Source organism: Mobula hypostoma, chromosome 20 (genome assembly GCF_963921235.1).
Source record: "Mobula hypostoma chromosome 20, sMobHyp1.1, whole genome shotgun sequence".
In the NCBI taxonomy this organism is placed as follows: domain Eukaryota; kingdom Metazoa; phylum Chordata; class Chondrichthyes; order Myliobatiformes; family Myliobatidae; genus Mobula; species Mobula hypostoma.
In genome coordinates, this window is record NC_086116.1 from 24,582,569 (window position 1) to 24,594,623 (window position 12,055).

The 12,055-nt window shown below is 36.6% G+C and overlaps 1 protein-coding gene across 1 annotated transcript in view; it reads left to right on the forward strand.

Annotated features, from left to right (window-relative positions):
* Nucleotides 1–12,055, forward strand: part of rad51ap1 (RAD51 associated protein 1) — a 60,713-nt gene that overhangs the window by 7,737 nt on the left and 40,921 nt on the right. The window contains exons 2-6 of the mRNA XM_063072145.1: nucleotides 3,047–3,093; nucleotides 4,181–4,316; nucleotides 6,600–6,679; nucleotides 7,924–7,998; nucleotides 10,484–10,648. Of these exons, the coding sequence (XP_062928215.1) occupies nucleotides 3,047–3,093; nucleotides 4,181–4,316; nucleotides 6,600–6,679; nucleotides 7,924–7,998; nucleotides 10,484–10,648 (503 nt within the window). The remainder of the gene's footprint in view (nucleotides 1–3,046; nucleotides 3,094–4,180; nucleotides 4,317–6,599; nucleotides 6,680–7,923; nucleotides 7,999–10,483; nucleotides 10,649–12,055) is intronic.

Below are 12,055 nucleotides of genomic sequence, written 5' to 3' on the forward strand. Positions count from 1 at the left end.
GCTGTCTGTGGCAAAAAATCCCACAGATTCACCAACCTCTAATTAGTAGTAGTAGTAGTCATACTTTATTGATCCCGGGGGAAATTGGTTTTCCTTACAGTTGCACCATAAATAATTAAAGATTCTGGCTAAAACCAGTTAGAATGCTCCCCATGGTACGTCTGTAGAAATTTACTAGAGTCTTTGATGACATACCGAATCTCAAGCTCGTAATGAAATACAGTCGCTGGCATATCCTCTTTATAATTGCATCAGTACCTATCTATGGTGGACCCAAGGCAGATCTTCAGAGATGACACCCAAGAACTTGAAACTGCTCACGCTTTTCACTGCTGACCCCTCAATGAGGACTGGTGTGTGTTCCCTCGACTTCCCCTTCCTGAAGTCCACAATCAATTCCTTGCTCTTACTGACACTGAGTACAAGGTGGTTGTTGTGACACCACTCAACCAGCCAATCTATCTCACTCTTCGTCACCATCTGAGATTCTGCTGACAACAGTTGTGTCATCGGCGAATTTATTGATGGTGTTTGTGCTTTCCCTAGCCACACTGTCATGGGTGTAAGGAGAGTAGAACAGTGGGCTAAGCATGCATCCTTGTGGTGCACCACTGTTAATTATCAGTGAGGAGGATCTGACCCTCACTGACTGGTCTCCCGATGAGAAAGTCAAGGACTAATTAATGAAATTATCTGTATTATATGGCATGCAAACTTTTTCCACTGTGTCTTGGTACATGTGATAATAATAAATCAATGTGTTGCTCAGATTTCAAGCATCTGCAGATTTTCTCTTGTTTGTGAATAAATTTTATTTACTATTTTAGATCTGTGACCTGGTTTTTGATCCTTCTAAGGAAAAATAATTTATCTAAACTCTTTAAACAGATGTGGGGAAATCCAAAGCAACACACACAAAAATGCTGGAGGAACTCAGCAGGCCAGGCAGCATCTATGGAAATGAAAAACAGTCAATGTTTTGGGTTGAAACCCTTCTTCAGGACTGAAATGGAAGGGGGAAGATGCCTGAATAAAGAGGTTGGGGAGGGGAAGGAGGCTAGCTAGAAGGTAATATGTGAAGCCAAGTGGGTGGGAAAGAAAAGGGCTGGAGAAAAAGCATTCTGATAAGAGAGAGTGGACCATAGGAGAAAGGGAAGGAGGTGGGGACCCAGGGGAAAGTGATAGGCAGGTGAGAAGAGGTAAAAGGCCAGAGTGAGGAATAGAAGAAGAGGGGATGAGCAGGGGAAAAAAACTACCAGAAGGAGAAATCGATATTCATACCACCAGGTTGAAAGCTACCCAGATGGAATATAAGACATTGCTCCTCCACCCTGAGGGTGGTCTTACCTTGGCACAAGAGGAGGCTGTGGATCTTGATAATTTTTACGTGTCTCAGTTATTATCTCCTCAGTCTCGTCTGCTTAACAATCCTAGCTTTTGTAATCTTTTCTCATTGTCAAAATTTTCCAAACCTGGCAAAATTGTTCTCTTCTGTACTCTGTCAAGTGCAGTTATTTTGTTCCTGTAAAGTGACCTTAACAGGAAGCAGTAATCAAGCTATGGCTTTAACAAAATTTCTAAATTGTTAATATATGGGTGTCACGAAAAGAAAGGTTCTAAATTCATCCACTGTGATGATTGAAATGGAGTGGCAAAAGTAAGTATTATTTAGGTCAAGTGACCCTAAATTAAATTTCAATGTGCATTTATTTAAATATACTTTACCCGGGTGGCACAGTACCAGCAAACCAGATTCAATTCCTGTCGCTGCCTGTAAGGAGTTTCTGTGTTCTCCCTGTGACCGTGTGGATTTTCTCTGAGTCCTCCGGTTTCCTTTCACAGTCCAAAGATGTACCAGTTGGCAGGTTAATTGGTCACTGTAAACTGTCGATGATTAGGTGAAGATTAAATCAGGATTTTTGGGTGGCGCAGCTTGAAGGGCCTATTTAACACTGTATTTCAATAAATAAGTACCTTACATTCTAGCCACAAGTGAATTTATAGCTTTGTCATCTGTTCATTTTTGTGTTTGGTGACAGTTTTCATCCTTTACACAATATCACATGTATGAAGTAATTTGTATATATTTATAATAAAAATATTTATATCATTTAAATTGGCTTGTGTCCATTCATATAGTGGGCGAAGTTTCTGTTTACATTGACTAGCAGTGGCTGTGTCATAAAGCGGGGAGTTGTGGTGACAAGGTTTTCATACAGAGCATTTATTCTTAAATGAAGTAAGATTGGAATGTCCCGATTTAGTGGTGGGAGTTAGGAAATATGATGGAATAATGGAGGAAAACAGACCAAGATATTGAGAATGAATGAGAATGAATTTAGGAATGGCAAGTAGTTTCAGTGTTGGTAAACTGAGGCTTTAAAGGATAACAGAAGAAGAAACTTCCAATTGACTTAGTTTGGTTGCTAGAAAAGAGGTTTGGTGGGATAAATATGAAGGAAGAAGAGAAAGCAAAAGAAAGTTAACAAAAAGCAAAATCGGTAAACCTGAAGGGTTTTTGTCACGGTTTGGAGTGGTGACAGGGTGGGGACAAATAAGAATATTTTAGGGTTGCAGGGATTGTGGAGATAACATTCAATGTTTGAATACCAGGGAGGAGTTTAAGATTCAATATCTTAGAATCAATGATATAAATGGTGATTGTAATAGCTTGTATGAAAATCACACATAGTCTTGTCAAGTTAAACTTGGGGTTATCCTGATGAAACAGCATGGAAGTTTATCTTCATTGCAGGAGTAATAATTATTTTGTAAACCAAATAATAAACATGAAATTTCACAGATCTGAATGAGGCCATTTAGACCATGATACCTTTGCTAACTCTTTGAAAGAGCTATCCACATTAGATCTACACTATTTTCTTCTTCAGTTAGCCTTCAAAACCTCAATTTACAACACTTAACCTGTAATTTTTATTCTTTTCATTTAGCTTGGTCTACTTTTATAATATTGTACAATACAAACATAATTCAAACAAGTTTTATTAATTTTTGCTGAAAAGTAAAAGATTTTTTTAATCATTAGGAACAAGAAAATTGTGGATTATTCACAGAATGAAGACTTTGATGATGGTAAGTTACAAATAAAAATTTAAAAGTGCTTGCTGGTTTTCTATAGAATACGGAAATTCTCGAATATTGGCTTTCTGTAGAATATTAGAGTTCTCGAGCATCATGGTGTCATGTGCTAAGTCCAGCTCTCGCACTAGAGCTGCCTACAGTAATTGTATTCCCACATTATTTGTCTATGTTATTTTATTTCTTAAATTTAAATACAATTAAATGACATGAATAACTGTGTAGAAAAGTAGCACTTATCCAAAGACAAGAAAGGTCCCTCTACTCTTTCTTTTAATTCTTTGAGTATTATTCCTGGATTTATTCTTTCTTGTTACTAATCTACTGACTCTTAGAAACAGTCATTACCAGTCAGTGTCATCTCAACATTTTAATAGTACCCTGCCCTCTAAATCATTCATGTCCTACAAAGTACTTATGGAGAAGCAACTTTAAGCACAACATAAACACGAGAAAACCTGCAGACGCTCAAAATCCAAAGCAACACACACAAAATGCTAGAGGAACTCAGCGGGGCAAGCAGCAGCTATGGAAATTAATAGACAGTCAACATTTCAGGATGAGACCCTTTTTCAGGACTGAGAAGGAAGGGGGAATATGCCAGAATAAAAAGGTGGGGGGGGAGGGGGGAAGGAGGCTAGCTGGAAGGTGATGGGTTAAGTCAGGTGGGTTAGAAAGGTAAGGGGATGGAGAGGAAGGAATCTGATAGAAGAGGAGAGTGGACCATAGGAGAAAGAGGAGGAGGGTGGAACCCAAAGAGAAGAAACAGGCAGGTTTGAATTTCTCCAACTATCTCTGAAGTCTGATGGTATTTGATACTCCATGTGCTTGCATAACCTTCAATTGTGGAATAAGAAGCTGTACAGTTATAGTTGTTGTAATTAACTGAGACATTTCTTGATTGACTTATAAAGTAATTTCAACTGAAAATTTCTTCACCTTAGAATATTATTTCTTGATTTCACAAACGTTCACCGAACTGCAGTCAATATTGTGAGTTCTGCATGAATAGTGATTTTTGGGAAACAGCAAATCAATAATTGGAAGAGTGAATATTCATTAGAGTGGATATATTTTTCAGATGAAGATTTTGCGTGTGTGTCTGCTCCTCCAAGTAAAAAGCCTCGTCTAAAAGTTGATGAGAAACAGAAAAAGGGGAAAAGTGTTAAAAAAGACAATCAAGATGCAAATGTCAAAAAGGAACTGCCTAATGAAAGGTGAGATTGGTTTTCAACCTGAGAGAATCTCAATGAGAGCTACTGATGGCTGGAATACCTGTACAGCCTGATTTACCTCCTAGAGTCTCAGTCTTTCCAGATTCTCGTTGTTTCCTTTTCCAGCAATGCCTTGCAACTAATGAAAGTAGTTAATTATATGTAAACATATTTTCAGTGTATTGGAAGCATTCTGCTTCAGTGTAATCCTTCTTTAGATGTAATCTCTGTTAAATGCTTGATGATCTTTTTCCTCATGACTGAGATATGAAACTTGTGCATAGAATTTCAGACTCATTTTTGAATTCTGGTGATTTTGTACACTATATCAAACTGATGTAAAGGGAACTATTACAAAAAGAAATATCACTTTGAATTTGTTCTGAGTGAACTCTCATGCTTCTTGAGGATATTCCACGCCAAGTTTGTTTTGTGATGGCTTTATCAATAAACAATGATGTACTTATGATATTTACATATTCCACTGGGGGAAAAATCTCTGCACAAAATTGAATTGTACTGAGGAATATTTATGACAGAATTTACTGTAAGTTTTCTCAATAAGAGCAGTGTGAATTTCTCCATAAATATGGACTGAGAGGTAGATATTTATTTACAAATTCGCTGCAAAAAAAATCCCTGTTTTGTACAGCAATATATTCACTAAGATTTATTGACAGAAAAGTCCTTCATCTCATTTGTGGCTGAGAGTACTCTTGTTGCTATATGGAGTCAGCTACTCAGGAGAAACATCAGAAAAATTGAGGGAACTAAAAGCTAATAAATCCCAACAGATAGTCTGCACCCCAGGATTCTAGAAGAGGTGTTTGATGAAATAGTAGAAACATTGGAGAATTTTAGAAGATCATCACTATTGTCAGCAGATTAGGAGTTAGCAAATTCAGCAACACTGCTGAAGAACAAGAGAGAAAATAGGGAAGTGTAATCTAGTTAGCCTGTCAGGAAAGTGTTGCAATTCTTTAGTAAGTGCCATGTAACAGGACACTTGGAAAATACAGGGAAATTGTACTTGACAAGTTTAAATGTTTTTTTTTGAGGATCTAACTACAAATGTGGATGTAGGATATCTGGAATTTCAGAAGACATTTTGATGTTACCACATAAAAAGTGAATGGGAGCAGTGGATTTGTTGAAGGACTGAGACTGAAATTTTAAAAGAAACAGGTCCTTTTCAGGATGCTGCGCTATTGCTAATGAGATGGGTAGCACGGTAGTGTAGTGGTTAGCACAACATTTTACAGTACCGGCAACAAGGGTTCAATTCCTGCCACTACCTGTAAAGAGATTGTATGTTCTTCCTGTGACTATGTGGATTTCCTCCAGGTGCTCCGGTTTCCTTCCACAGTTCAAAGACGTATCAGTTGGTAGGTTAATTGGGCATTGTAAGTTGTCCTGTGATTAGGCTAGGATTAAATTGTGGCATTGCTAAGCAGCGCAGCTCAAAGGGCCAGAAGAGCCTACTCAGTAGCTTTGTTTGTTGTATCTCAATTTAAAAAGTCACAAGAAGCCTTCAGATACTTACAATCTATGGTTATGATTTAAATGAAAAATGTACATATGCATCTACTAATATCGTAATGCCTGGTGGAATAAAAAGCTGCACCAGACTCTGTGGAATTGTTTCTTAACTTTACTCTCGAAAGCTAACTTTAGATTTTACATTCCCTAATTTCTGATTTGTTTTTGTTTTGGCAATGATCACTTATTTTTAAGAAGTGCAGTGACTCCAAGAAAGACAAATTCATTATGTTGGGCCTTATTGGTGAGCTGGATATACTTTGAGTTAAGTGTTGGACAGAGCCACTGTATACATTTGATTACTGCAAAGATCAGTACAGTACCAGTGAATGGAAAATTAGTTATTCCGGATCAGTGTAAGAGTTTTTATTGACACCCCAATCTAGTGACGGGCTTGTTCTTCCTCACTATCATAATTTCACCAAAATGGCTGGTTCTTAGTGGGAGCTCACATCGTATTATTCTGCTGTTGATGGCAAATTTATTCTATTCCTCAAAGTTAATTCTGCCAGTATAAAAATACTAAATCAACTGAATATATACATGGTAAATCTACTGTAAAATTATATAGAAAAGAAATTAGAATTTTTTGATTGTTTGATTTAGAGTTTAGGGTTTCTTTTCTTGCTGTAGTTATTGAGTGTTGCTGTTGTATGACAGTGTGCTGCTCCTTATATTTTTTTCTTTTAGTGCTGTTTGCCCTTGAACTTTGATTATTTTAATTGGCCAGATTGTTTTTTAACACAGACTACCACTTGATGAAAAGGTTTACCAAAGAAACTTAAAGACTGCATTAACTTTATCAGTACAAGAGTCCACTTATGAAGGTGAGACTAATATATATTTTAACAAAGTGCCAGTTTCCATTGCTATAGTAAATAATGTGGATTGTATCCTAATGTAACAACATATTACAGAAAATATTTCATTACATATTTGTTGTGTAATTTGGCTGAAATGTAAAATAATATGCTATTCTATACAAAATGCTTAACTGATATTTACAAATTTACTAACACATTTATAGGTGGAAACCAACAGGTGTATGTAACAAGCAAGCTTGAGTCTGAGTATTTCCAACAGTTTCATAGAAGATGGGTACATTCATATGGGCTCACTTGTCATATTTATGTAAAAAGGTGGGCCCACTGAATATCTTCAAAGGTGTGTGCAACAGATTAGAAATGTGGGCAACAAACAATTTGCTAGAGGAACTCAGCAGGTTGAGAAGCATCTGTGAGAGAAAAGGAATGGTTGACGCTTCTAGTTGAAATGCTGCATCAGAACTGGGAGTGGAAGGAAGGGATAGCCAGGATAAAGAGGAGATGGGGAGTGGTGACACAGGAGCCTGAGGTGATTGGTGGACTCAGTAGAGGTGACAGATGAAGGGCATGTCAAGCTATGTTTGTGGAAGGAATGGGTGGAGTTGGAGGGAGAGGCAGATAGATGATGGATGGAGGTAGAGAAAAAATTACCATGCTTCAAATTGGTAATGCGGCTAGTGTGACACCATTGCAATGCCAGTGACTCCGGTTCAATTCTGCCACTATCTCTAAGGAGTTTGTACATTCTCCCCATGACCACATGGGTTTCCTCTGGGAGCTTTGGTTTCAACCTACATTCTAAAGACGTATGGGTTATTAGGTCGATTGGTCACATGGGTGTAATAGGGCAGTGCGGGCTCATTGGGCTGGAAGGCCTGTTACCTTGCTGTATCTCTAAGTAAAAATAAAATAAATAAATTATTCATTTTTTCTGAGCTATTAAATATAAATTATGTATTTTCTGATATTCTGCATTAATAATTCACAAAGTAAAGCATTTTTAGATAACTATCAATCAAACAGCAGTAGTTTTAGTATTCTATTGTACTGTTTCATTTCTACCTGAAACAATACGTTTTATTGCTTCTGTTTGTTAAAATGTAATGTTGTTTATTAATAAAGTATGTTGTTAAAATAGCAATAATATTTTGTTTTGATTTTAAATATAAATGACTTTATTTTTATGTGAAGTTGGTCCCAGTTGCAAAGCTAAAATTTATTGGTAATGTTCTCTATTTAATAAACAGCAAAGGAATCAGCTGAAACAATAAATACAGATACATCATTACACTCTAACTGCAATGAGAATAGCAACTTTCCTGGTAAGCTTGCAATAATTAATTGAATCATTGCTGGGTCACTTTCTTGTCCTACTAAATGTTGCTGTCCTTGTTTCATGTGACTAGTGAGTCTTCACGAATTGCCTTATATTTGTAACCAAACTACTGATCAGAATTCCAGTGATCAACAGTGGGCTTTTCAAAGTATTTCCCATCATTTCACTTTAAGTTCAGCAGAAAGTACATGGTTAAATTTGGCAGTTGAATTGTCATTTGTCTTTTTAATTGAATTGAATTGACTTTATTACTTACATCCTTCATATACATGAGGAGTAAAAATCTTTACATTACCTCTCCGTCTAAATGTGCAATGGGCAATTTATAGTAATTTATAATAGTATGTACAACAGGATAGTCAATATAACATAGAAATACAGTTGTGTCAGCATGAATTAATCAGTCTGATGGCTGGTGGAAGAAGCTGTCCCGGAGCCTGTTGGTCCTGGCTTTTATGCTGGGGTACCATTTCCTGGATGGTAGCAGCTGGAACAGTTTGTGGTTGGGGTGACTCGGGTCCCCGATGATCCTTCGGGCCCTTTTTTACACACCTGTCTTTGTAAATATCCTGAATAGTGGGAAGTTCACAACTACAGATGCACTGGGCTGTCTGCACCACTCTCTGCAGAGTCCTGCGATTGAGGGAAGTACAGTTCCCATACCAGGAAGTGATGCAGCCAGTCAGGATGCTCTCAGTTGCACCCCTGTAGAATGTTTTTAGGATTTGAGGGCCTATTCCAAACTTCTTCAACCATCTAAGGTGAAAGAGGCACTATTGTGCCTTTTTCCCCACCCAGCTGGTATGTACACCACGTGATTCCATCCGCTAAATTTTACCTTGAAGATCTCAAAGTTTTGGCGTCAATCAAAATATTGGATAAAAATTTCTATCCTTCCCTATTGAGTTCTGTCATTATGACCTGAATTTAGAATATCTGGGTATGTATCTTACGGGATACAGCAATGTTGTGCCAATGGAATAATTTTGCTGTGGTTCTTTTCATTGTTTGACTGATGTTTTTCAGAACTAGTTAATGAAATTATGGTAAAACCGAAATTGGAGAGTGAGAAGAAGAAGAGAAGGGCTAGAGAGGATATGTAAAGAAATAAAATAACAACACAACCCAAACAGGGAAGCATAGTCTCTGTTTTATGTAAAAGCATGCTATTAAAAACAAACCTCTCTTCCTTTGGTCGGTCTCACATCTTTAAATTTATTAATTGATTTAGATCTAATGCCATTTGCTATAGAATTTATGAGAAATGTTGCCAGGTGATATGTGTAAAAGGTATATGTTAAGTGGATGTATGTATTCTTAATTTTCTTAATTTTTGAGCTGCTTTTCAATTTCTTTTATGTTCTGTAATTTTGAGAAAAAAATTTCATCTGTATTGTCCACTCTTGATTATCCAAGAGCTGAACTTGCCTGATCCAAATCAGAGTGGGCTATGTGGCAGGTCCTCAAACTAAGCAAGGGTGAAATCCTGCCTCAAGTTACGCTGACAGCTTTGACAACTGCAAAGTCTACCAACAGCCTAGCTGCCTGACTGTTGTCAGGGCTTTGAATATTCCTGACATGTAGAAACATCTGAAAGACTATTAGAAATAAAACTTGCTAATTTTAAAATTTTTTTCTACAATATATTTAAACAAAATCCTAAAAACATGCAAGAAAAACTTCAATAATTATTCTTTTTTTTCAAGAGGGGCTTACCTTATCTTTCTTTCTTGTGTCCTACAATTTTCAATGAAATTATTGGGGTGTGTTCTAACCTTGTATAGACTAAAGAACTGATTTACCTGAAATAAGTGCTAGGAGAATCTCCGATAAATGGAGTTTGGCAGAGAAACATATTGAAATATGGTGCCAATTAATGGTGATATCATAGAGCATTATCAGGTCACAGCAGAGGATTTCAACAGATAAATAAAGATTGTTGCAGAAAAAAGTCAAGCCCTTCATTAGTTCATAGTCAATTTTTTGATGAATCTTCATGAACATTTTACATTCAGGCCATGAGTCAATTCACAGATCCTTCAAATTTACCTGTTGGAGCTTGCTTTTGCACGTACATGAGAAAAGTAGTTTGACAATCACCGATTGCAGCAATTGGCAACAACAAAGACAGGATTTCAGTGATATGGAACCAGTTAGATGAAGTTAAGTAAGATAGAAGTAGGCAAGGTAATGTCGGCAACAAGCTGATTGTTGTTCAGGCTCCAGGATAGAATTCTGAATTTCTTTGGCAATTAAATTACAGCGCTTAGTGGTTCTAATGATTTCCATTTGTGAATGTTTTCAATATATTAAAAGTTCGTGAAATATGGCAGAAAAAGTTGGGTGAAATCTGGCAGAAGCTGAATATATGATAGATTTTATATAATGAATTGTATATTGTTAGATATTATTTCCTGTATGTTATTAAGAATAATGACTATTGTAATCCATTACACATGTTTTTTGTTCAGGCTTAGATAAAACTACTGTTGAAAATGAAGGAGTCTCAGTACGACCTAGACAAAGACAGGCAGCATCTGGAGCAGTGTTAAAGCAGAGAAAGATTCTTCTTGATGATAGAGGCAGTGATGGTGAATGTGAAAAGGAATCTGGAAGCGAACAAGACTACGTGAGAAGTGAGTAGTGGATAATGATAATTACAAAATCAATATACTCGAATAAGTTAATGTTTCCATTAAAAGTAAGTGAAATTATAATATACAAAAGCACTTCCAGCATGTTTGTAGTAATGCCTGATTTTTTTTTTAAAAGAGGTCTATTACTTTACCCTTATTATATTAATATTTGTGTCCACATTTGGAGTGATGGAATCAAATATAATTATCACGTTTATGAGGAATTTAGACACATTTAGATGGACAAGAGGTAGAAGGATGTGATCATAACATGTCAAATAGGACTAATGTAGATGGTGTTGTGACTTGAGAGACACTGAAGCTAGTGGATATAGAAGTCTTTATTCAGCAAAACAAACAACATGCATCATATTCAAGACACTCTTGGAAGAAGAGGCCTCCCTGATCCAATATTACATGACATTGTTATGTTAAAGATCAAAGGTAGCAGCAGAACAATTCTATAGTTACAATGTATCTACAGTGCTTCCTTTGAATTGCATATAATTTTCAGGCACCTCCATCTTCACACCCACACTCCAGACACCCAAAACGAATGTTAATTCTCACTGACTCTGGGCCACATTCATGAATTTGCTGCCATTTGAGATCAAATGGAGTGTTTCTTTGTTTGCAATCAACCCCAAAATGCAGCTCAAGAAGACCATTGTTCAGAGCTGCACTTTGAATTCAATCTACTATCCATGTTCACGTCCGAAGACTGGCTGCTGTTGAAATTAGTATTTGCAATATACCATAACCCCAGAGTATGCCCTAACAGATGGGCAAAAAAGTCAGCATGGACATGATAGGCCACATAGCTCATGCCTATGCAGTACAAATCTGTGACTCTTTGACTTTATTGTGAGTCCACTTTTTGATACATTAAGTGTTCAAAGAATGCATTAATGTATTTTGATGCATCCAATTTTTAATTTCTAAGAACATATGGTATATTAATATTGTTTGGAATTTCATTTAAAAGTTTATATGCAGTTATCTTTTTTTTAAAGCTTTTCTTCTGCACACAGCAATATGAGGTACTTAACTTTTCTTCGGCCTTTGCATTTGTTTATTTTACGAGGGCAAGAGCATAACCTAACTGATAAAATCCTTTGAGTAGTGAAATCAACAGATAACTGGATATAGACACAGAGAAATTAAAACATAGGTTTGCGTGCAAAGTAAGAGATGATAAATAAAATACAATGGATTCCAGTTAATTGGGCCACTGGTTAATCAGGGCAGCCTCCTATTTGGGGCAACTCTTAAAGATAAGAAACTAATTGAGAATTCACCTCATTTATTTGGGACACTATGCCGCCTAATTGTGAAAAGGTGGCTGTTGCTGAACAGTTTCTAACTTGCATCAGTCGTGTGTACTTGTGTAGCTGTTAGAGACTACAC